This window comes from Pleurodeles waltl, chromosome 7, assembly GCF_031143425.1.
Source record: "Pleurodeles waltl isolate 20211129_DDA chromosome 7, aPleWal1.hap1.20221129, whole genome shotgun sequence".
Taxonomy (NCBI): domain Eukaryota; kingdom Metazoa; phylum Chordata; class Amphibia; order Caudata; family Salamandridae; genus Pleurodeles; species Pleurodeles waltl.
The window spans coordinates 407,247,427-407,272,690 of NC_090446.1; the positions used below are offsets into that span (position 1 = coordinate 407,247,427).

Here is a 25,264-nt window from a genome sequence, read left to right on the forward strand (position 1 = left end):
ATACATAATGTGGGCGTGGGGAGAGATGTCTTCCAGATGATACATTTAGGTTCAGATGTAGCAAAGGGTTTTTCCCATTCTGTGTCGATGGGAAAATGTGTTCGTACATATGGCCCTTAGTAGTTTAAACAGTGAAAGAAAGTGCAGCTTTTCTAGATATTATAGAGTTGGAAACAATAAATATAAGAGTTGTGGGTCAAAAGGAGGGACAGATCTAAAGTATTAAACAGATCTTGCACCTTTCTCTGAGTCACATATGTCTCACACATACAAAGGCAAAGCAGAAGCAGGGTTAGTTTCAATAAGTTTTATTGAATCAACTGCATTCTATGTAAAAAACAAATAAAAAAAACAGGTATTGCGGGTATAAGGATGAGAACGCATAATAAACGCAAGGCAGTGAAAAAGAAAGTGAAACATAGGAAAAGTCCCACCATACTGTCACTACAATGGTTCGAGAATCCCTATCTGCACTACTGAGATTTTATACAAGAACATGCAGTGTCAGCCCTAATCTGCTCTTCATGCCCCCCGGAAGAAACCCATCCACCATACCTGTGACTACAGGTAAGGAAGAGGTCTGTTGATCTAATGAGAATCCTCCCACATGGATGGAGAGAATATGTCAGGTCTCAGCAGAAACTGCAAAGGCGGCATGCAGCGTACGATGGAAACTGATTGGAATTCCCTTCTATTGTGTTGAGGAGGCAGTGAGTTATTTTTTAATAAAACATGTGGTGTTCTGAGAACTGCCCTGACGTGACAGCACAGCTATTTCTGTGTGTTGACAGTTTGGGGACATGATGAACCCTTAGTGCCAGCAATAACTCGTAACTTATCACAATCAGCTTTGAATTAAACACATAATAAAAATGTTGTGCGGAGAAAAGAATAAAAGAATTCTCTGCGAAAGGACAAGCTGTGAAATAATTTAAACATCTCCACTAAAATAAGGCTTTTGTTTAATTAATAAGAATAAAAATTCATGCTTCGGAGCAAAAGGGCACAAGCTGCAGTCCTAGGCTAAAATAACAAGTCAGTGTAATAGCTAAAGTAACCTCACGACTAAGCAAGAGGAGTGGTGCAGATGCACAGAACTGCGGAATCAGAACAGACCCATGTAGACCATATCCTGGAGAAAAAGAAGTAGACGGCTGGCCAGCCCAAGAGAAGAGTGAGTGTGGTCAAAGAAAGGTGGCCTACTGTGAGTGGGAGGTTTGGGGAACTTCTACTATAGAAGAAGGTGTAGAACAGATGAAAGAAGGCTTAACAATGTTTGTAGAAGTGAAACTTTATTATTAATCTTCAGTTATGGGTCTGTATTGATCCTCTTTACAGTAAAGAAACTGCATAATTTTTTTTATTCTTTTTTGTCAAACGCTAAACGTCTTCCTTTACGAGCAGAAAATAGATGTCTTAACACAACAGTTATGTAAAGTCTTACTTGTGTACTTTGGATATTTCTCTCATTTATTGATTCAGAGCTCAAAACTCTTAAAATTGTGCTGTATGAGCGTGGATTCAATAAGAACTACCTTTCAACTACTAATCATTCCACTTATTTCATATTTAGATTTTAGGGAATGCCACAGAATTCCAGAGGGTTGTGAATGTGCTGCAAGATGGCGTTGGATTCGATATTGATGTCAATGCATCTGTTTTTGAGACCAACATTAGAGGTGAGCTTTAGGAACGTTTATTTAATCACGGTTCTCTAAGCATTTCATACCGTGCTGTCAGCTTGGAACAAATACAGTGTATACAAATGGATAGCAGTACTAACCAAGCACAACAAAAACATCTTGACAAACATTTTGGGGGAAGTGCACTTCACACCCCATCAATGCCAAGCCATCCCAAGAGATAACGTTTCTGAAGATGATCACTCAACATAGATAAGTTACAAGGATAAAATATATTCCCATTATGACCCTCATACAAGATACAGATATCTTGGCTGGTTCTACCAAAATGAAAAAGTATATATTTTCCTACCTGATCAACTCTGAGTTTTAGGGGTAGCCATGCCGCAAGTTACAGATTGTGAACATAACATTCGCATGCCTTATCCATTAGGCCTCTTTTGGATGCAAGAGTCTTGGGACTTAGACCAGTGAACAATAGAAGTTTGTGAATGCAGTATAGTATCTCTCTTTTCACAATTCTGTTTTGAAACACCATATCTAACATTTCAGTAGTTCTTAATATGGCTAACACACTCCTATCTGGGTCACCAGACTTTGTGTGTCTATTGGAGGGGGGTCTTGTAAGCTCAATTGGACCTCCTGAATTCATCATCATCTTCCCTTAAGAACTAATCAGTTACTCCACCTTGTGCCCTAATGAGCACCACTTCTTTTTCCACCCTTTAATCCAGTCAATTAGTCTCTTATTGCGTCCCTACTGCGTTAACAGGTGTTTTGGATACACTGGTCTTAAGATCAAAGGTACCGCACAGTGCCTTGATGAATTCCAGAAGTGTCTTCTTGCCTGATGTAAGGGACCCCTTTGGCCTGTGCCCTTCATTCTGCTTCTCTGTATGTCTGTTACGCTGTGAAGTCTCACTTGGTTTAAAGAATTATTTTTTACATGTCTTCCTTGACCCAGGCCATAAATAAAAGTAAAAAAGTTGTGGGTCTCAATCAGTGTTGAGGTGATTTTTGCACAGAAAAATAGAGATCCGCATGATCCACAGTAAGTCTCCATAGTGAGTCTATTTCAAATCCTACTAAAAGCTAAGATGAGCCCCCAATCTTCAACTGGGGAATCACACTCTTCCCCGAGGACATCACTGATACCAATCCCAAGCAGACGTCTAGGAATTCACTTCATTTGCCCATAATATTTATTGGAAATATTTGCTGACTGAATTCATAAGCTGGGAACTAAATTATGGCATGTCCCCAGTGGAAGTGAAAGAGGAACACATGCAAGAAAGTTCTAGAGAGACTCAAGCTACACAGGTTCCATCCCTAGCATTGTTGAACATGTTGTAGGCAAGTTAGAGCCCCAAAGTGTATGTGAGAACCATATGTATCACTGTTCTGCATACAGCTGGACTGCCTCTCACGGTGGGGGCGGGAGCACCCAAGTAAGAGTAGTCTACTTGCTCAGGATGAGGGAAAGATTCGATCCCCACCAGTAGGATGGATCTCACATGGAATCCTTCATAACAGATTCATGATTATGTCTTAATATTGGATCATACGTAGGCTGTAGGATGGGCATTATGGCTATAAAAAAGGTTTTACTTTTGGTGCTCTCCAAGCTACCCAATCCTCCTCCCCCTACCCCGCACCCCTCCCTCTTTCCACTTCTGGACCTTCAGCCTGAAGTGATATTTGACTGTATGCTTGAATCATACCTTCATGATTTTTTGCTGTGACTGAGGTGTATTCCCATTATTGTTTGTTGTTCTTATGTGAAACTTTAATAAATGTTAATTATAAAAAAACACAGACCAAATTTGTACCAACATAGAATTGAAAAAGTTAATGCCCCTTAACCTTTGTAAAAATTCCATTTGCCTTACTCATGCACTCCTGCCAGAAAACATCAGCTTCACTCTGAGCTTGGTGATTTGACCAGACACCATTAAAATATCACAGAACACAGCTGCTGCTGAAAGGTTTGTGATTCAAATGCAGAAGGTCTAAGCAACTAATGTCCAACCACAATTCTTCCTCTACAAGATTAAACTATTGAAAGAAGGTGCCCGTGCAACTTGACAGTTGCATGATTGAACATATTCCTATTACCACTACAATATGGATTTCAACCAGGAAACCACAACAAAACCACCACTTTTAATATAATCATATAGCACATCCTTGACAACTGGGTTCACTGCTTCCTTGCCCATCGTAATCTCTTAGTGGTTAATGACCTGTTGACCATGAGAGACTTCAAGTTCAGGAAAGCCACAGAGACTTTGGAGACAATGGTTCCTGGTTATTTTGCCTTCTTCCTGTCCAACAGAAAATAATTGATTACGATGGGAACCTCTTTGAAGTTCTGCAAAGTCTTCTAATGAGCTGTATTGTCTCCATGCTTTGTTTCCTATATTAAATGTCTGTATGGAGCCATTGTTTTGTTGTAATGGGGAGTTCAGTTTTTTTTATCAGTATGCTGAATTTTACCTAAAGATGTACTCCATCAGAAATTAACTTTCAAAAACAGATGTTTTATTAATCTCAGGGCCTCCCGTCAACCAAAGGCAGTAGTTAGTTGTACAGCCTAATAAAAATGGCCTGGAACCTGTCATTGTCTCACAAGCGTAATCTAAAGGATTCATACTCTAGGATTAACCTCAAATGAAGAACCACATCAATCAAATTGTATATGAATCAGGCTTCAACCTCACCTCCAAAATAGTAAAGCTCTTTTCCCACATTATTTTAAACCAGTCATCAATGCCATTGTCACACCCTGCATTGACCTGGGTAAAGCAACTTTAACTGGTTTTATGGCTAACACATTGACATTCCCTGATACCAACTCTTCATGCAGCAGCAAAATAACGCTCCATCTGAAAAAGACATGACTTCATCACCCCATCCCCTAAAAAAATATACACTTTTTCCTGATCATTTTTATGAAAATGCAGTAATATGCACTTTGAGCACTTTTGCATGTAAAGCAAACCCTCAAAGTACGCAAAAAGGGGAAAAATAAGACATTTTGACCATCTTGATTTTGCCGTATCTTCTCATACTTAGGGTCGTCAGTCACAGCTGAGGAGAAATTTTGTAGAGGGCATAAGGATTCCTTTAAAACAATGAGGAAGATGACATGTTGAGGTGGTTAACACAATCTACACCTTCCACAGCGGGTCCTGTTTCACAAGGGAAGTGCTTGTTCCTTGGCTTCACATTCCTCACCCCACTTTCAGAGCAGAAATCTGTTGTCATGAGGTGGGCAATCTTGGCAGATCTTCCTTCCCACCCCGCATGCCATTCAGAGGCTAGCTCTTCTCGGGATCCTTGGAAGCACTGCAGCAGTGGGAGTGCCCTCAGGTAGGAGTTACACCAGAGGGCTCTTGGTCAGCCCTTTCACCTCCATGGATTAATGGTCATAAACCTGACCTCACGGTATGACCAGATTCTCCTTATATGGAGTTCAGTCCTGCAGTACAGCCACCAGCTTCAAAGTTCTCTTTGCTACCAGCGAGTGGAAAACACAAATTGAAAAAGATGGCACCCAGCCCCTGGGTGAAGTGTTCATCTGTAACTTGGGGGAGATAATGTGTCACACTGGGCCCTAAGTATTGCAGCCACCCTTGTAAACATTATAGCATGTTCATGCATTCAGTCCCTAAGACAGGATACTTTGCAGCTCATTTCAGTGCAAAACAAGCCAGTCCCTCGTGGTCTTCATGTGGGTATGTCTTGAGTTTCCAGTAATCATGCAATGTCACTGGGGGTATTTCAGAATATTGATTTAAAAAAATATATCATCTCAGATCATTATTGTGGGCCAAACATGGTTTACTAAAATAGATTTTGTTAATAGTGTAGATTTTGTTATTTACTCCAATGAGATGAAATTTGTGTAAACAATATTTAGAACTGTATTTCTCTTGCATGATACTTAGGGCACAGTATTCTGGTACCATACCTGTGTCACAAGAAACACTTACTGAGAGGATGTTGATCAGAATTTTTTTTTTTCTGGGTGGCTTTTGAACATTACACCTGGTTTCTGGGAAACAAAGAAATGTGTCGTGTTAATCAAAAATACCACCCACTACAGAGCTTAGCTTATTCTTTATGGTTGGAGTAAATTTTATTAATTACTGAGTATTTATTCATATTATTGTTACAAGATGACTGATGAAGTTTGCTTTTGCAGTGGTAGGAGGCCTTCTCTCTGCCCACCTACTGTCCAAGAAAGCTGGGATTGAAGTGGAAGCAGGATGGCCTTGCTCTGGACCTCTACTAAGATTGGCTGATGAAGCAGCAAGGAAGCTGCTACCAGGTTAGAAAATGTGAACTAAAATATCTTGCTTTTTCCTCATCACAGATTCTACTTATGAGGGATATTCTACTTCCAATACTTGAATCCTACCCCACTCTAAGAGGGTATTTACAAAATCCTGTTCATGACAGTATCTGGATTTCATTCCTTATCTACGTGAGACAAAGCCATACATCTTGACAGTCCCTTGTGGGATAGGACCCTGTTCCTGTGTCACAGACTTGGCGAGCAGGATGATTCAGTGGTACAGTATGGAATGTTGGTGTGACCTGTTTTATTTCCTTTAATTCAGATTAAAATTACATAAACTCATTGTAACAAACCATCCTCATTGATGAAAGCACAACAAAAATTTGTTAAGTCTCAAACACAACATATAATTAGGACAACGTAAATAAAAGTTATAAAATTAGTCATTACAATATGTTACATTTAATTTGTGTATGCTAAACACAAGTAAAAAAAACTTAGAAATTTAAAAAGAACTATATATGATGCCACTGGAAGAACACATCATATGAGCCTCCTGAGAGGATCTTACATTAAGAGCCCCAAATAGTGGTAATAGCCGTTTAATCCTCACATTCTCTTAAAGGGAACAAAATAGTAAAAGAAATGGATTCTTGTTTTGATCATGTCAGTCTTGCATAAGCAGGGTCTGGATCACGATATAATGTTACTTTGTCTCCTTGCCACATCAATATTAGTTACGGAGAACTCCTAGTCTAAATCTTACTTACAGTATCTGGAGTGGACAGGGCAAATGTTCTCAAGCTAAATCCTACAGCCCTGACCTTTTTGTGGGCAGATAAACATTACTTTAGTAAGTCAGTGGTATTCACACAGAGTTTGCATTGTCAATCCATCCACGAAACTTTGAATTAACGATGTCTGTCCTTGGCCTGTAGTGGATCAGGGTAGAGTCGGAGATCAGAGAGATTTAAGTTGTAGTCAAGCATTTTACATGTTTGGACAATAAAAACACTGCAGTGCCCTTCCTCGAACATAAATCTCTGTGTATCAACAAAAATTACTCAGGCAGGTTTAGTCTTCAGCTGTATTTAAAAATTAGGTCTGAGCTGAGTGCTGGGAAAAATGTTTAAAATACATATTATTAACAGATGGGCAGGAATAGGAGTCTGAACAATGCCTGCTGCTCCACCCATGCCTAAACAACGCGGTCGGAACAACGACCACGTTGTTACCACGAATGACTTAACAACGAGGCATTCCTGGTAAAGGCAGGCGTGAACAGCATGCATGGTTCCAGCATAAGACTCCCCCCACCCAAACCCCCCCACCCCTAACACCATCGTACCCTGACCCCCCCACCCCATCCTTAAAACTACCATGCCCCCACCCCTAAAACCTAAACTACCCTGACCTTCACCCCTGCCCCTAAAAACAAAAAAAATACCCTGACCCCCGACCCTAAACTCCCTGACCCCCCCACTGCAAAAAACTAAAAATACCCCGACCAGCCCACCCCTAAAACTACCACAACCCCTCACCCCAAAACCTAAACTACCCTGACCCGCCCCGCCCCTACCCCTAAAACATCTGCCACCCCACCCCTAAAACCTAAACTGCCCCAACCTTCACCCCTAAAACTACCCCGAACCCCCCACCCCGCCCCTAAAAAAACATACCCCACCCCTAAAACCTAAACTACCCTGACCTTCACCCCTGCCCCTAAAAACTAAAAAAAATACCCTGACCCCCGACCCTAAACTCCCTGACCCCCCCCACTGCAAAAAACTAAAAATACCCCGACCAGCCCACACCTAAAACTACCACAACCCCTCACCCCAAAACCTAAACTACCCTGACCCGCCCCGCCCCTACCCCTAAAACGTCTGCCACCCCACCCCTAAAACCTAAACTGCCCCAACCTTCACCCCTAAAACTACCCCGAACCCCCCACCCCGCCCCTAAAAAAAACATATATACCCCACCCCTAAAACTAAAAATACCCTGACACCACCTCCCCGCCCCTAAATCTAAACTACGCGACCTCCCCAACCCTAAACCACCCTGCCCCAAAAAAACTGACAATACCCCGACCCCCAGCCCTAAAACTAAAAATGCTCCGACCCGTCTCACCCTGCCCTTACAACAGCTCCAGCCCCACTTACCTGATCACGTCCGCGACGAAGCAGACTCCCTTCTTTTGTGCCTTAACCACGCATGTGCATTGTTCAGCACATGCATGGTTAAGGCACTGAACAAGGAAATCATGGTTAACAAAGTCGTTGTTCCGCTTTCGTTGTCCACAACTTTGTTGTTCGGGAGTCGTGGCTGGGGATGTTTCCCCAAAGGGCAGAATTGGGAGGTTTGAAAAACTGGTTGTAATGTTGTAAAAATGTCATTTTCAGCAATGACTGTTGAAAGTAGTCCTGAGTGATCTAGACTTTTTCTCTATATGAGGTGACATAACTGGCATCCTTCTAAGGTGGGTGGGTATTATCTGTAATAACAAATGGTCTAAGTCACTGTAGAAGAGAAAAAACATGTCTGAAGTATGGTGAATCCTAATCCAGTGTCCTCAGGAATAGGTGGCAAGGAATATATTCCACATTTTCCTCATTCAAAAGAGTTGAAGATGGGACATTCTATTAAGGATGAAAATCCTCCAGTGTGTCATTCATTTGATTTTTCCATTTCAATTTTTTTGGTTACTTAAAATCAAAAGACTTGTCATTGCAACATAGTAGTTTAGTTTTACTATGTCATAAAGCATCAATGTAAATAAATATTATTTGCAATAGAATATTAATGTTGCCACATCAATATATAAAAATAACTATTTACTCGTCTGTTTGAATAATGATACCTGGAACTCTACTTAATCGCTATCATCTTGTTTTTATATTTTAATTTGCAGCATCACTGACCAAAGTGCAAACTAAAAACTTAATAATCACAGAGATGCTGTAGTTGTGTTGAAGGCTATGCCCTTACACCTGGTATGGTTTTGTGGGAAATGATTGGGCACCAGACATATATTTTACAGCTCTCACCAAAAGATGAGAATTTCCAGCATTCATAAATGCTTCAACTTTTCCACGGATGTAAAAACATTTATTTACAAATAATGGAGTAACCATTTCCTTCATTCTTGCAGTAGGATGGTGGATGTGGTCTGTATATACTAACTGCATGTTAACAGAGGACTTGCAGTCTTCTCTTGCGGGAAGCCCAAAGTACATTCCACTAAAACATAAGCAGCCTATGTTGCGTTTATTAAAGATGTGTACCTTTCAAACATTTACAGTTCAGTGACTGGGAGGTCAGAGTTCATATGTGCAAATCTAGACACTATCAGCCCTGATGCTTGGAAAAAAGTCCCTGTTGGTCAGTCCTCTTTACACACCTTGCTTGCTTTAATCTCCCAGGTAGGTTGCTTTATTCACCTTGGTTTTCATACCTCCTTTTTTAGGTCGAAGCCTAACAAGCACCTCAGCTGTCTGGTTGCAAAGGCATATTGGAGACATGCTGAATGCTTACATGAAATGCACAATACCGATTGCTTACCATTGGCTTTGTGTTTTGTCACCTGCTTTCTATTTGCTAGCTTTATTTGCTCTAGCCCGTTTAAGTGAGTCCCTCCCAGGGAGCGTATAGTCTGTTTACCATCTCTCTGAAAGGATCCTTCTATTCTTCCATGATTTCTTGCTTTTTGGGAACTTATTTGTTTTCCTTTTTGGTAAGCACTCCTTGAGAGTGCATGTGTTTTTCAGTTGTCTCCCGCATGTACTTCTCTCCATCCACTTTGCCACGCTCAGTCTTTCTCGGCTATGTGCTTCCAGGTCGGACCCCTGTGTTGCTCTCTCTTATGTTTTCTTCCCCCAACTGCACCCCCCATATTGCTTCCTCCAACCTTACCCCTATTTTATTTCCGCCCCACATGCTCTTCCCCCTTGTTGTATCCACCCCTTGTTGCTTTTACCTCCATGTTTCTTTCACCCCACCATGTTGCTTCTGCCCCCTCCCCCCCCATTTCAGAGACCCCACCCTTTCATACTCCCTCCTTCATCCGCTTAAAATTAAAACGCTTTCCCAAATTTTATTTTCCTTTTTGTTACATTTTTCAACATGGAACTGTAACTAAAAAGAAGAAAAAAGTAACTGTCTTTTAGTAGGCTCAGGGATGTGTGGTGTGTACACTGACAAACTGGCAAGGTCAGCTGCTCCAAAAGGTTTTTTCCCTCCTCTTTTTAAAAAAATAAACTATTTTAATGCTGTGAAGTCGGCTAACGACAGGAAGAATGTTGGTTGCAGTTTAGCAAGTGCTTATGGTGTTGTGCACGAGGCACTAAGTTGTGCTGTATACACTTGACATGGTGAAATGTAGCGTCTTACACATTAAGTTTGATGGGGAAAAAGTGTGAGGGATAGGTTTGCAGGTCGTGTATACAAAAGAATACAAAGTAATAGTCTGGGAGTCATTTGAATCATGAGCTGCACAACAGTGAGGTCTTTACTGCTTTCCTGAATTCCAAATGACTGCTGATCATCCTTATTTTCATCAGGATAATTTTCCAGGGATGGATTGCATGTCTATACAGAGAATGGCTTCTAATCTGTACAAATTTTCTGAAATTATGGAATTATGAGCTGATCCCTTCTGGGGGCAAGGCTCTTCTTTGAATGTAGAGCCGGAGTTTGGATTTTAGGAAGATTGCTTCGGTGCTAAGTATAGCCCTGGGAGAATTGTGACCAATATGTGATGATTTTGTGTGTGTATTGTAGCATCAATTGTAATTGAGTTATCAAGGCTGGGGGTGGTAAGAGCTGAGTGATTTCCAAGTTTTAATAGGCTCTGGGTATCATCAGTATAGTTGTAACAGGTAAACTTGAAGGAGTTGTCAAGATCAGAAAGTGAGGGCGGTCCACAGAGGACCGCCGGCGGTATTAGGAGCCGGCCTACCGCCATTGTTTCCACAGCAGTAGCACCGCCACAAAAACAATGGCTGTAGGGCTACCAGTGAGAGGGAATTCCTTCCTGTCACCAGGAGATGGCCCTCCCACCCTATAGTCACAGCACCCCCACACCCGCCCTGCTCACATAGCACCCCCTGCATACATGCACACACGCCCACACTCAGCACGCATACACCCATTCACCTACACTTCCAGACACCCATCCACGCACACTCATCCATACACACATTCACTCACACATACTCCTACACATTCAGGCATGCATACATGCAAACATCCAAATACGCATACTCACATGCATACACAGTGACATGCAGACACGCATTCCCTTCAACATTCATACATGCATTCACTCACACATACAACCACGCATACACCACAACACTCAGTCTAAATCACACTCGCACATTTATACACGCACGCAGACACCACACTCACACACAACACCCGCCACCCTCCTACCCTGTCCCCTGTTGGATGCCAGACTTACCTTGTCCGGTGAGGAGGTCATCCGGCAGGGAACGGGAAGGGGCGCTGCCACTGCCGGGAGTGCCCCACTAGCAGGACACTGCCAGGCCATATTAATGGTATTAATATGGCTGGTGGCATTCTACTAGCAGGTCAGTGCAGGTGGTAGCAACACCAGAGTGCCACTGCCCACCAGCATGACTACTGGTGGATATCCGCCCACAGTGTGGCGGAAATCCAACAGTACCCGTTATTTCTTCTTCTGGTACCCGTGGCTTTGAGGGTCTCACTCAGAGAATGCCTAAGTCATAATGAGAGCCAAAGTCTCTTTGGAAGAGAAGAAGTTTCAGCTCATTTTTAAAGGTGGTCAAAGAGGAAGTGGTACATAGGCTTGTAGGAAAACCACAAAGGTGAGTAAAATACCCCACCCCAGAGCCCAGGAAAATAGGAGTAAAGTACTGCAAGTTTCCTTAACACACGCTACAAGTTGTGATTAGAGTTATTGCAAGAACCAAGCAAGACTGCAAGCAACAAATGGTGGATTCCTTGACCTGAAGTCCTGTAAAGAGAGGAGACCAAGTCCAGAAGTTGCAGAGGATTCCAGGAAGGACAGGAGCCCATGCCAACCTAGAAGATGGTGCAAAAGAGGAAGAAGTCTGCAGAAGAGCACCAGAGAAGATGGCTGCAGGTTCCTGCGTGATGCAAAGGATGTCCCACGTTGGTATGTTGGATGCAGGCGAGTTGCAGCGCTAGATTCATCCAACAAACCTTGGTTCAAGCAATGTCGAGGATTGGGACAAAATGGCGCTGGCTGGACCCAGGAGGGACCTGGGAGCCTCAACTCAGCTGAGGAGGAAGAGGGGGCTCCTATCACTGGAGGGAACCCACCGATGGCCAGGCAGCACCCATGAAGGGCCCAGGACACCGGGACAAAGCAGGTGCAAATTGCGGTGGCTACAGCACTACAAAGGAAGGTCTCACGCCGCCGGAGAACAACTCAGCGAGTTGAGTGTCGCAGGATAGAGTGCTGGGGACCTCGGCCAGGGAGTGCACGAAGGATTCTTGCAAATAGCGCACAGAGACCTGAGGAGGTACGATGACGCGATGCACAGGGGTACTGCCACAAACTGGGAAGGCAAGCTCTTACCTACTCAAAATTTGGACAGCAGGACCTTAGGACAGTCTGTGTCGTAAGGGGTCCACCACCTGTGTTCCAAGGAGCACGCTCGTCGCCAGGAGAGGAGTCCAAGAGAACCGGTCGTCGTCTTAGAAGGTGCCTGCTGGAGCAGGGAAGTGACTCCGTCACTCCACTGGCGATTTCTTCGATCCTTCTGGTGCAGGGTCAAGACAGGGAGTCCCCAGAGCGTGCACACCGTAGAAACTGTTGCAGTTGCTGGCTGGAGCTGAAGTTGCAGAGTCAAAGTAGCCCTTCTGGATACTTTGTTGAGGTTACAGCGGTTCCTGGAGCAGTCTGCAGTTGATCGGAGGTCAGAGGATGAAGCCGTAGTTGCAGAGGATTCCTGATGGAAACTTGCAAGCAGAATCTGAAGAGAAACCTACAGGAGAGACCCGAAATAGCCCTGAGAGGGAGATTGGCTACCTAACCAGGTATGCACCTATCAGGAGGGGACTCTGATGTCACCTGCTGGCACTGGCCACTCCAATCTCCAGACCTTGGAAAACAAGATGGCTGACATCTGGGACACACTGGAGGAGTTCGGGGCACCACCCTTGGGGTGGTGATGGACTGGGAAGTGGTCACTCCCCTTTCCTTTGTCCAGTTTCACGCCAGAGCAGGGACTGGGGGGGTCCCTGAACCAGTGTAGACTGGCTTATGCAAGGAGGGCACTATCTGTGCCCTTCAAAGCATTTCGAGGGGCTCTGGGAGGCTACTCCTCCCAAGCCTGTAACACCTATTTCCAAAGGGAGAGGGTGTAACACCCTCCTCCCAACAGAAATGCGTTGTTCTGCCTTCCTGGGACTGAGCTGCTCAGACCCCAGGAGGGCAGAAACCTGTCTGTGAGGTGGCAGCAGCTGTAGCTGCAGTGCAAGCCTCAGAGAGCTGGTATGGCAGTACTGGGGGTCCATGGTGGAGCCCCCAGGATGCATGGCATTGGCAGAATGGGGGGGTCAATTCCATGATCTTAGACACCTTACATGGCCATATTCTGAGTTACCATTGTGAAGCTACATATAGGTATTGACCTATATGTAGTGCACGTGTGTAATGGCGTCCCCGCATTCAGAGTCTGGGGATTGACCCTGGACTGCGTGGGGGCACCTTTGCTAGTGCAAGGGTGCCCTCACACTTAGTAACTTTGCACCTAACCTTCAGTAAATGAAGGTAATACATATAGGTGACATAAGTTACTTAGGTGCAGTGAAAATGGCTATGAAATAGTGTGTGCACTATTTTACGCAGGCTGCAATGGCAGTCCTGTGAAAGGGTTTGTCTGAGCTCCTTATGGGTGGCAAAAGACATGCTGCAGCCCATAAGGATCTCCTAGAACCCCAGTGCCCTGGGTACCTAAGTACCATAAACTAGGGACTTTTAAGGGGGGTCCAGTGTGCCAATTGGAATTGGAATATGAAGTCACTAAACTATGCGACTAATTTAGAAGCAGAGAGAGCATAAGCACTGAAGGTATGGTTAGCAGAACTTTGTTGACACAATTAAGCACTACTGACAACACACACCTAGGCCACAAACTATGAGCACTGGGGTCCTGGCTAGCAGGATCCCAGTGACACAGTAAAAACACACTGACACACACTCACAAACGGGCCAAAAGTGGGGGTAACCATGCGAGAAAGAGGCTACTTTCTCACCCTCACCTCATGGTACAGTTATCACTGCAATGCTGCAGGGGAGCTGCTCCAACCGGCTCCTCACCCCATGCGTCCGCCTCCCTCCACAGGCCAACTCTCCATCACTGCCTTGGGGGGTGGCTTGCTGGGCAGCATTCTGGGGAACACAGCTTTTGTCTAGGGGAAGTATACTCCCGCTATTCCTCGCTACAGAGATGCGTCGACTCCTATGCCTGTCAGTAGGCCTGGGCAGTGGGCATCAGCAGCACGGGCAGCTCCGTAGTTTCGGTGCCCGGTTCTTGACGCGAATTAGGAGCATCTACAGGGTCTCCTTTTTATGGTGAGGTAATACGCTATGATGTGGTGCCCGATGCAGTGCCTTTTGACTGGTAAATGTAGGATAATCAAGGCTTCGTGGCAGAGCCCCATTAGAAGTTGTCTGCTATCTTAGCTCTCCAAGCCACGCTTCCTATCAGATATATATATGTGTAATTTAGCAGGTAGTATTTAGTAGAGTGTGTGTAATAAAAGAACTGTTCCTTTTCAAAAGAAAAAGCACTGACTTGATAATGATTTATTGAGTGCTTTGTTGTGTGCATTCAGGAAGGGATAGCTAAGCCCCCCCACCACCTCCAAAGAATAGGCCTTGGATTGCTGTTTTTCACCACCCTGAGATAGTTAAGTGCTACAATGGGGTATTTGGTTCCCAGTCAAGGGATAATTGTGGATGTCACATCTTTAACTAATAATCCAATTTCTTACAAGCACCTATTGTGGGTTGTTGAGATTAGGGACCTCAAAATGTCAGTGATTGAAAAGTATATTGAAGTCCCAGGATGAAACATATATGATCCAGGATTGGGGCCACGTGTTTTTTGACTCCACTCTGGATGTTATGAATACACCCACAGCCAGAAGAATCTACTCTGTGCATTCAGAACCATGTTATGTGTATTTGTAAAAGATGTTATCACCTGCAAGCGTATCCTGGCACTGAGTTGGCATGTATGCGCCTAGCACTGCCTTTCGTAGGTTGGTTAAGTGAAATGGCAGGTGTTCAGCTTCTTGCGGAATGTAAGAAGCGAGGCGGATGCTCTGATGTGTAGTGGAAGTTATTCCACGTTTAGGAGAAACATAAGAGAATGCTCATCATCCTGATCTGGTTCTGTGTATACACGTAAAATGTGTGTAAGTAGGAGTCCTACAGAGTGGAGGTGTCTGGGTTGTTGGTGGAAGGACATGATACTGTTCAGGTAGGTGAGGCCTAAGTTGTATAGTGCCTTCAATGTGTGTGAGGAGTTTGAATGGAGCGTATTTGTGTCTGGAGCCACTGAAGTTCCCTGTGGTCTGGTGTGATGCAAGTTCTGTTTAGTAGATTGAGGATTACTCTGGCTGTCAAGTTCTGGATGGTTAGTGGTCTTCTAGTGAGTTGTTTGGTGATTCAGGCATAGAGGGTTTTTCCATAGTCAAACTTGCTGGTGACTAGGACATGAATGACAGTTTTTCTTGTGTGGCTTGGAAGCCATGTGAAGGTCTTCCTCATCATCTTCAGGGCGTGAACGAAGGATGCAGTGACTGTGTTGACTTGTGTGGTCATGTCCAGTTTGCTGTCAGTGATTATTCCAAGGGTCCTTGGGTGGGTTCGAAGTGTGGGTCCAAGTTTGGCAAGCCACCAGTTGGTGTCCCTTGGTGAGGTGTTTATGCCAAAGATCACTTCTTTTTTCTTGTCGATGATGAGCTTGAGACAGCTGGCTTTCATCCTGTTAGCGACTTTGGTCATGCAGGAGATAAGCTTCTTTCTTATGTTGGGAGTCTTGTCTGAGAGTTAGAGTATGAGTTGCATTTCATCTACACAGGAGAGGATGTTGATGTTTGTGCGGATGACATTGGCTAGAGGGATCATGTATGAATTGAAGAGGGTGGAGCTGAGAGATGAACCGTGAACCACTCTGCAGATGAAGTTGCTGACTTCAGAGGACTAAGGTGTCAGGCTGGTAAATTGTGTTCTACCCGTTAAGAAGGATCAGATCCAGTGGAGAGCTGGTCCTTGGATGCCAAACTCTTTCAGGCACCAGATGAGAATGGGATGTGAGACAATGTGAAATTCTGCACAGCGGTCCAGGAGAATGAGGGCTGCCATGGCTCCTAGGTCAAGGATCATCTGGGTGTAGTCTGTGGTGCTGTTTCTGTATTGGGATTGGGCCTGAATCCGACTGCATGGCTTTGAGGAACTGGTGGTTATTGAGGTGGATGGTTAGATGTTGGTTGATTAGTTTCCCCTAAGACTTTTGCTGGCTATGGTAGAAGGGAGATTGGTCTGGTTTCTTGAGCAGCGGCATGATGGAGACGTTTCCAGATGTCCGGGAATGTGGCTGAGTTGAAAGAGGTGTTGAGGATAGGTGTTAGTGCTTTGCTGAGTCCTTTGGTGAAGGCGTGCAGGGGCAAAGGTCTGATGGAGCACCTGAGTGGATGGTCTACATAGTAGCAGCGAGGTCGACGGTAGTGACGGCAAGCCAAAAGTCAGAGTTTGTTCATAAGCTGTGATGTTGAGTTGCAACAGTAACTGGGTCCGGTTGGGGGTCGAAGTTGTTGGAAGTGATATTGTTAAAGAAGAATTCCAAGAGCTTGTTGCAGAGGTTTTGTGAGGGGGTGTTGTTAATGGAGACACTGAAATCTTTGATGTTGAAGATTTCCTTGCTACTGTTAGTGCTGGTGTTGATGCGATCTGCAAGAGCTGTGCCCTTGGTGTTCCGTATTGTTAGGTTTGTGATGGTGACAGATGGGTTTGCTGGAACTGATGAAGGTGTGCTGTGTGCAGGTCATAGTTGCTGCCTTATAAACTGTGATGTTAATTGAACAGAAAATTGGATCCAGCAGGTGTCTGGCAGTGTGGGTGGATTCTGTAACATGCTGGGTGAGGTCAGGGTTTCTGAGGTTTCTAGAAGGGTCATGGAGTTTTGGTTGGTGCGATCGTCTAGGTGTAAATTAAGGTCTCTGTGGAGGATGAAGGTGCTGGCTTTGAAGAAGGGTGCGACTAAGTCTGTAATGTCTCTGGTGAAATTTGTGCAGGTTCCTGGTAGCCGGTATAAGAGGGTTTCACCCAGAAAGAAGTTGTGTGTGATGTGTATCTTGTACGTGAGCTGATGGGGATGTTTGTGTAGGTGATGCAGCTGATGGTGTCTTCGACTATGATGGTGACTCTATCTGGGCTTGCCCTGACAGTCTTGCTTAACAAGCCTGTGGCCAGCGGGGCATGTTTCCGTGAGAAAGAGCAGGTCTGGAGCGTGGTTGTGCAGTAAGTGGTGTACTGCCATGGCATGTTTGGTGAGCAAGCAGGTGTTGAGGAGCATGCATGCAAGTGTGGCATGTTGTTTGGGTGGTGTTTGGTCTGTGTGAGCAGCTGGCTGGTTTATGAGTGTAAGTGTGGTGCTTTTAGTGCAGGTGTGGCGGGTGTAGGAGAGTGCATGAGAAATTGCAGGAGGCTTATGTGAATGCTCCTTCCATGTTGTGTGGTGTGGCAGCAGTGCAATGAGTGGCAGCCAGACTTAAGAGCATGCAGGAGCATAGCAGGGTATCAGTGGATAGTGTGAAAACAAGGATTTCTGGCTCTGTGTGCCGTCCGCACTGCTGCCATTATTAAATAAGTCCTGGAAGGTGAGAGGAACGCAGGGAATAGTGGGCAGGAAACCAGTAACGTCACCTTCAGTGCAAATGGGGAGTGAAATCCTCTTGCTTGGATTCTTCTTTTAAAGAGAGCTTTGGTGGGAAATCAGTGATGTAATTTCCTGTGCAGGTGGATGATGGGAAATCCAATGATGTTACTTCCTGTCCAGATTGATACTATAAGTCATATTAGAAGTTTCTTGAGATGACCTACACCTTGATGTACCATGGTTTCCTAGATGAGGCCCTGGAGGGCTGTGGCTAATGCTGCTAGTAGAAAATGCAGTAGAGTATCTTTTGAATGGGAACTCAAAAGTCACAATGTTATTATATATATATTTTTTTATAACACATTTTATTATTTTCTGGTGTAACAAAAGAAAAACCAGACAAGCATGTATCAGTATTGGGATACTAGTAGGTTCATGACAAATCAAGTCATCCTACATCCCCTGCTCTACATCCACCCCATAATGATATATAAGACACATTAGTTATTATTCCTGAAAGTGCAAATCTCAGTGTTCAGAGACTCAGTTGTCTGTAGAAGTGGCTCCAATATAATATTTCTATACTTAGCCCAGTCACTTGAAATCATTTGGTATTTTCGAGGACATCTTCTGGCTTTAGAGACAAGCCTTTCTAGTCTCATACAGCAATGAAGACTGTTCTTCCAGCCCTCTAAGGATGGTGGATTTGTATCCTTCAAACAATGAGCAATGTCTTTGCAACTACTGAATCGATCTGCAATAGCAGCATTTATGTCAGTCACTATTGCGATCTAAGACAATATGTTGCAGAGTCATCTTAGAATCTGTAGGAAGCATCCAGGCCTGTACTGCCACAAGCCTTGAGAGCAACCCCTCCCAAAATGTAGTGTCTACCGCACAGCTCCAAACTGTGTGCAAAAGGTGGTCCTTTTGTGACAAACATCTGCAAGCACGTAAGTGAAGCAACTGCCCCATTTTCCATAATTGTCTAGTGAGATATGTTAAGTGCAGATAATTTAGCTGAATAAGCTTATATTGTGAGGTGATAGCCAATTACTGGGGGAAAGCTTGAGCCTCCCTCCAGTCATCATCAGTTAGTGGGCCAGATCTTCCTTCCACGGATCCCGCAGTCAGGGAAAGGAGTCCGAGCAGTTATTCACCAATGTTCTATAAACCTGTGAGACCTTGTTATCCTGGAGTTTGTCAAGAGGAAATTTGTCCTTTAATGGGCTAAATGGGGGAAGGTCACCCAAACCACTAATGTATGACCCCATAGCCTGACACAGCTGCAGGTATTTGTAAAACTGATCACAGTGCAATTAAAATTTGTCTTCCAATGCTGTAAAGGACTTCATTAACAGTCTTGACATGACATCACCCTGTCTGGAGAGCCCTATAACACCCCCACCCTGAATTCCAACATTTCTGTTACCTTTCCAGTCCAAATCCATGCACATAAAGGTTTTTCCCTGATGAGTTTGTTTCCATCCCAGAGACCTAAGTGTTTCATGCTATAATTGAGGCGCAAAGTTAGTGGCTGGTGGCAACAGAAGAGGGGCAGTGCCCTCATTCAACAAATGCAGCAGCTGCAACCCCCATGGCTCATTTCTCTGTTGGGCCTCCCATATCAAATCACCACTCATTCACAATCACCAGGTGTGCCACCCTATAATAAGTAATGTATGGTGTTGCGATACCCCCATTCAAATGTAAATTTGAAACATTTCTGCAAGGCAATTATAGATCTATTATAATGCCACAGAAATCCTCAGAGTATTGAGATATTCCTGAAGCAGAGGTGGGGCAGGGGTAGTTATCCAGCTGACACATCTCAGAGGGATCCAAATGAGACAAGAGGGTGAACAGCCCATGCCCTCTGCAGTTCTGGTGTTACATAGACTGCTAAATAGTGAAAGCTGTGGAACCAATGAACTCACCGTATATCTGTAGCACCCTATGACCTGACACCCCCAACCCCATCAGATCGACCAGAAAAACAAATACATCACTGGCATACATTGCCACTCTCGACAGCTATGGGTATTCACATGAGCCCCCTGACCTGGCATCAGTCAATCATCCATTCAGCAAGAGGTTCTATTGCCAAGTCAAAGAACAGGTTGCTGTGCGGAAAACCCTGCTGCATGCCCACTTGCCCCTAAACAAGCTCAAGGATGCTTCTGAAAATTGAAGCATTTGTTGGTGAATCAACTTGGAACTAGTTCTATCTCAGGATTAGAACAACAACTTGATCATAGTAAATAAACATTACCAAATAAAAAACTCTCTTAAAAAGGAGGGGAGGGTATTGAAGCCTAAGTGATGGTATTTGTGCACACACATTATCTGCATCAATAGTATATTCGCACATTGGCCCCCACCCTACACGGCCACCCAACCTCACCAGCGTCCCAAGCCCACGCAGTAATGCAGTGATGTATTAAAAGTCTAACTGTTTCGGTCTCTTGCAACCAGTGTTAGATTCTGCATTTCTGCAGTGAGATTCACCACGCTCTGAGAAAGCCTGTGGGAGCCACGCTTTCCAGTTTGGCCGTGGCAATCATGAGCCTTTGGTTGTTCCTGTGGGGAAGGCCTCCCCTGGGATCTCTGCAAACTGTCTGTCTTAGGCAGAGTAGGGCAGTCTTCAATCCAACTTCAAGCTTGATCTGGTGTATCTAAAAGAAGGGCTTAGACTAAAAGAGCCCATTCAAATTCACAGGCTATAGGAGCATATATGCGGGTCCAATAGCTCTCAACTTAGCCTTGACCTGATCCTAGGTTTCGCATTGTTTTTGGACCAATATAGTCTGTAAAATAATAATCCTTCTAGATTCATAGATGGTTTCTCCCAAGGATCGGGCCTTCTGTTGAATATCTCCCAGTTTTGATAGTGTCTGGCAATGATGGGCTATGGCGCGCACCCCTGGGGGTGACTGCGGTGTTACCGTTTGATGGACCTGTTATATGATGAAATAGGGAGAAGAGGCAGACAGCTAAATTATGGACAGCAGCAGGTTTTCTATTTAACCTTCTGGGTCTCTTGCCCATGCTCCTTGGGAAATACACAGAGCGCAGATTATTTTTGCACGAGTAGCCCTCTGGTGCTTACACGCAGTGAACCAGGATCACAGAGGTTGTTTTTAATTGCAAATCCATTGAGTGGAAATCCCTGACCATGCCCTCTAGTGCAGAGATACAGGTCTTGGCCTCTCTAGCTCAACCACCTGTCGCACGTCTTGGCTCAAGAGAGAAGCATCTGTGCCAAGCACATCAGTCTTGTTCTTGAGTGACCTCTTGGAGCTTTAGGTTGCCTGCAGGATTAGATCAGTGAAGGAAGCATTGTCACTGGGGCATGTTGACTCCAGTTGCGGTGTTGCGGTTCCCGGATCCTTTACTATGTGTCCATGGGCAACAGCCTGATAAATCAGTCCATTTTCTGCTGTTTTGGTGCCAATAGTGAGCCGCCTTTGGCCCTTAGTCTCCTGGCAGACCTAATATGCAAGCTCATATGGACATATGGTGGGGGAACTCCGGTTCAAGCATGTCTTGCCAAGAGGCACAGCAGAAACCCCACCCAAAAGGGGGTTCTATAAAACCGGGCTATGCAGCTCTCCTCCAACCATTTGCGCTTTCTCCAATCAGAGCTCTGATCAAAAGTGCAGTACAGTAGACTTGGAGCCCCTAGGAACCTCCAAGCGTCCCCAATGCCAAGTTGAAGTGTTTGCTGTTTCTCGGTGCCCCCCCCCGGCTACAACATATGTTTGAAGGTGGCACCAACCACCAGGTTGAGAATGAGGCTCCAGAGGGCCCAGGCAAGCACTCAACAGGAAAGCAGAGCCTCATCAAAAGAGAGGGTGGAATTACCAACAACCCTCTCCCTCTATGGCAACAGGAACAGGTAGGATGCTTCACACAGCTCCACCCAGTAGACTCCATTGTCCCCTCACAACGGGGCAAAGCACCCCCAACAAAAGGAGGGCCCCTGACACTTAGGGGGTCATTCTAACTCTGGCGGGCGGCGGAGGCCTCCCGCCAGAGTTCCCCCGACAGAACACCGCTCCGCGGTCTAAAGACCGCTGCGGTGATTCTGTGTTTCCCGCTGGGTTGGCGGGCGACCGCCAGAAGGCCGCCCGCCAGCCCAGCGGTAAACCCCTTCCCACGAGGAAGCCGGCTCCGAATGGAGCTGGCGGAGTGGGAAGGTGCGACGGGTGCAGTTGCACCCGTCGCAAATTTCAGTGTCTGCTAGGCAGACACTGAAATTCTTTGTGGGGCCCTCTTACAGGGGCCCCTGCAGTGCCCATGCCATGGGCATGGGCACTGCAGGGGCCCCCAGGGGCCCCACGACACCCCATACCGCCATCCCGTTCCTGGCGGGCGAACCGCCAGGAACAGGATGGCGGTATGGGGTGTCAGAATCCCCATGGCGGCGCAGCAAGCTGCGCCGCCATGGAGGATTCCATAGGGCAGCGGAAAACCGGCGGGAGACCGCCGGTTTTCCCTTTCTGACCGCGGCCAAACCGCCGCGGTCAGAATGCCCTTGAGAGCACCCGGTGCTCTCGTGGTCGTTGGCCCTGGCGGTCAATGACCGCCAGGGTCAGAAGGACCCCCTTAGTCTGGTGTTCCACTTAGCCTCTTTGGCCCAGTCTGCCCTGAAAAGTAGGCCTCTCATACTGGTCATGTTGTTCTTCAGGGCTGGCCTTATTCCACTTTTCCAGCCTTTTGCTCCATCACTCTCACTTGGGCAACTCCAGTCGCTGTGGCTGGGTTTCTGCTTACTGGGCCTCATGGCCACAATCTGTATTCAGTCCCCTCCATTACTGCCAAGGGATGTATAGGCCCCTGCTGCCCAGACCTGGGGGCTGGCTGAGCTATGCACCAGGCATGACCAGCTGTCTTCAGCCCTCCTCTCTCTCTCCCACACCAGGGTGTCCTCACACCTGACATTCAAGCCTGCAGCTATCGGGTCCTACAATTGTTGTTTTGCTGTCTTTCCTTTCACTGGTAAGCAAGAAGTGCCTGCAGCCTTGGCCTGCCAGGGCCTGCAGTTAACTGAGTAGCACCCCAGGCATACGCCAGAGCTTAGGCGTTTTTGAAGCCGGGCAGTGCAAAGAGAAGAACTTGCTGTAGCAACGAGGTGAGAAAATAAAACAATGGGCAAAGGACTGCCAGCAACTTGCAAGGTAACTGATTTCCAATGTTTGTGCGCAAGTCCCTAGCTGTGTTTCCCACCTAGACCGAAAGGAGGGGGAAGATGGGAATGCAACGATGAGAGGAAAATGCATGACACGCTTCAACAAGGCAAATTATGTAATGTGTTTTATATAATAAATGAAGACACTACATTTGTCTCCCTCTTTCTAAACAAGCTAATGCCCCACGTCACTTGAAGGAACACCACTGTTAGGACTGCATCCTCTGGGAACATTTTGCATCAATATTGTTATACTGGTATTTAAACCCATGTGGGCATTGGCATTATCATTCACATCAAGGGAATTGTAATCCTGTAAGGCTCATCCAGTATTAAAGGTATTTGTGGCATTTCAGAATAAACTGGCTTAGACACAACAACATGGGAGCTAATCCAGCACTGACCATTTTTCAACAGGAGAGCCGTACCCCCTTCCTTGATAACTTGAACAGGATCACTGATTTTACTATTATTGTTTTTTTTTTCCAGTATACTTGATCGTAACTCGATCACCTGCTTGGATGGATGACGTCCCAACCTTATTTTTGTTGTCATAGTTACATTTGATTTTGTGTTGTTTCTTAGCACAAATTTATGCAGTTGAACCTTATCTGCGACGGGAAAACTATTCTCCCATTTTTTCATGCCTTGGATCAATATGACAACAACCTAATAATGGCCATTCTTCCACGGAGTAATTCAAATGGTGTTTTACCTGTTGTGCTATGGGGAGTGGTACAGTAAGACCATAATCTAGTTCTCAGAGTTGCCTCGTAATGGACATGTGACATAGTGCCATTTGGATGGTTTCTTTGGTGAGCCTGTTGGCCATTTCCACTTGCCCATTGCTTTGTGGATGGTATAATGAAGATGTCAAATGTTCAATGTCCTTATTCTTTAAAACGTTCAACATTTCTTGAGGTGAAGTGAAACCCATAGTCACTAATCAAATGGTGGGAAAAAAACTTCATGGCAGAAAACCTTTTTAAGGAAATTTAACACCACCATAATGTTATATATATAATATATATATTTTTACATCTTTGCTCAGTGGGCCACATACATAACTTTTTTTTTTTTGTACTTGTTATACCCACATGTCCTTCGCCGGCCAGATGAGTTTACCCTTGAGGGAATTGGGTGGGACATATCAACACACAGCGCTACATATTCCTCATTGGTAAGGTCTTCTTTTAGCTTCCAAAAGGGCTGTAAACACACACTCAACCTTCTCTCACAAGGCCATCCAATCACAGCTAATTCCTTGACTTAAGGTACTTCATCCTCACCAGATGCTTGCATTCATTCCCTTCTGGATATTGTCTCAATTGCTTCATATTTATCAGACAATCATAAAACTGTTAAATCATCATCCTCTTCTGATTCTTCCTTGTTTCTTTCATCCTCATATGGGGCACGTGATATATAATCTGTAGACTCATTATGTCGCCCTGAAATATGTACCACCTTGAACTGACGCTCTTGCCACTTACAAGGCAGTTTTGCTAGTCTAGGGAAGAATTTTCCATATTTTTCATTCTAGAATGCTCACCAATGGGTTGTGGTCAGTTTGAAGTCTGTTTTTTTTTTTTTGCCCGATATAAAACAGTTAATCTTGTTGACCACCCACACATGCCAAAAACTAATGTTCAATGAATGGGTATTGTGCTTCTGGCCCCAAAGGCAATGGAGTTATTATCTTATATTGTCTTTTGACTGAGCAACTTAAGCCCAGTTGGCTTGCATTGATAGTGAATATACACTGTAGTTATTCATTAAAGGATTTCAATGACAGGATTTTTTCTATTTCCCTCTTTAACTGAACCATGCTTACTTCACTTTGCTTATTCCAAACAAACTCCTTTTTTTTATCAGATTGCGCATAGGTTTAACTTTTTCCACATAGTTCTTAATGAACTTTGAATGGAATTTGCACAGTCCTAAAACTAATAGAAATTGGCAATAAAGAGGACTTGGTTTAGATACAATTTGTTTTTATTACATTACCTGCATATTCTACATTGTTATTTAAAAAAAAGAAATCTTTCTAAAGTGTTAACCCACTTTCTTTCCTGTATTCTCTGTAACACCTGTTTTAAGATTTCAACATATTCATCAAATGTTTAACTGTAAATTGAAGCATCATCATGGAAAGCTCTTACTCCAGCCGTTCCTTCAAATGTCTGTTCATAATACAATGAAAAACAGCAGAACTGAGGCCGAA

General features: G+C 44.7%; 1 protein-coding gene across 2 annotated transcripts in view; it reads left to right on the top strand.

Annotated features, from left to right (window-relative positions):
* Positions 1-25,264, top strand: part of EDEM2 (ER degradation enhancing alpha-mannosidase like protein 2) — a 551,481-nt gene that overhangs the window by 215,702 nt on the left and 310,515 nt on the right. For both annotated transcript variants that reach the window (XM_069243891.1, XM_069243892.1), the window contains exons 4-5: positions 1,574-1,679; positions 5,851-5,976. In XM_069243891.1, the coding sequence (XP_069099992.1) occupies positions 1,574-1,679; positions 5,851-5,976 (232 nt within the window). The remainder of the gene's footprint in view (positions 1-1,573; positions 1,680-5,850; positions 5,977-25,264) is intronic.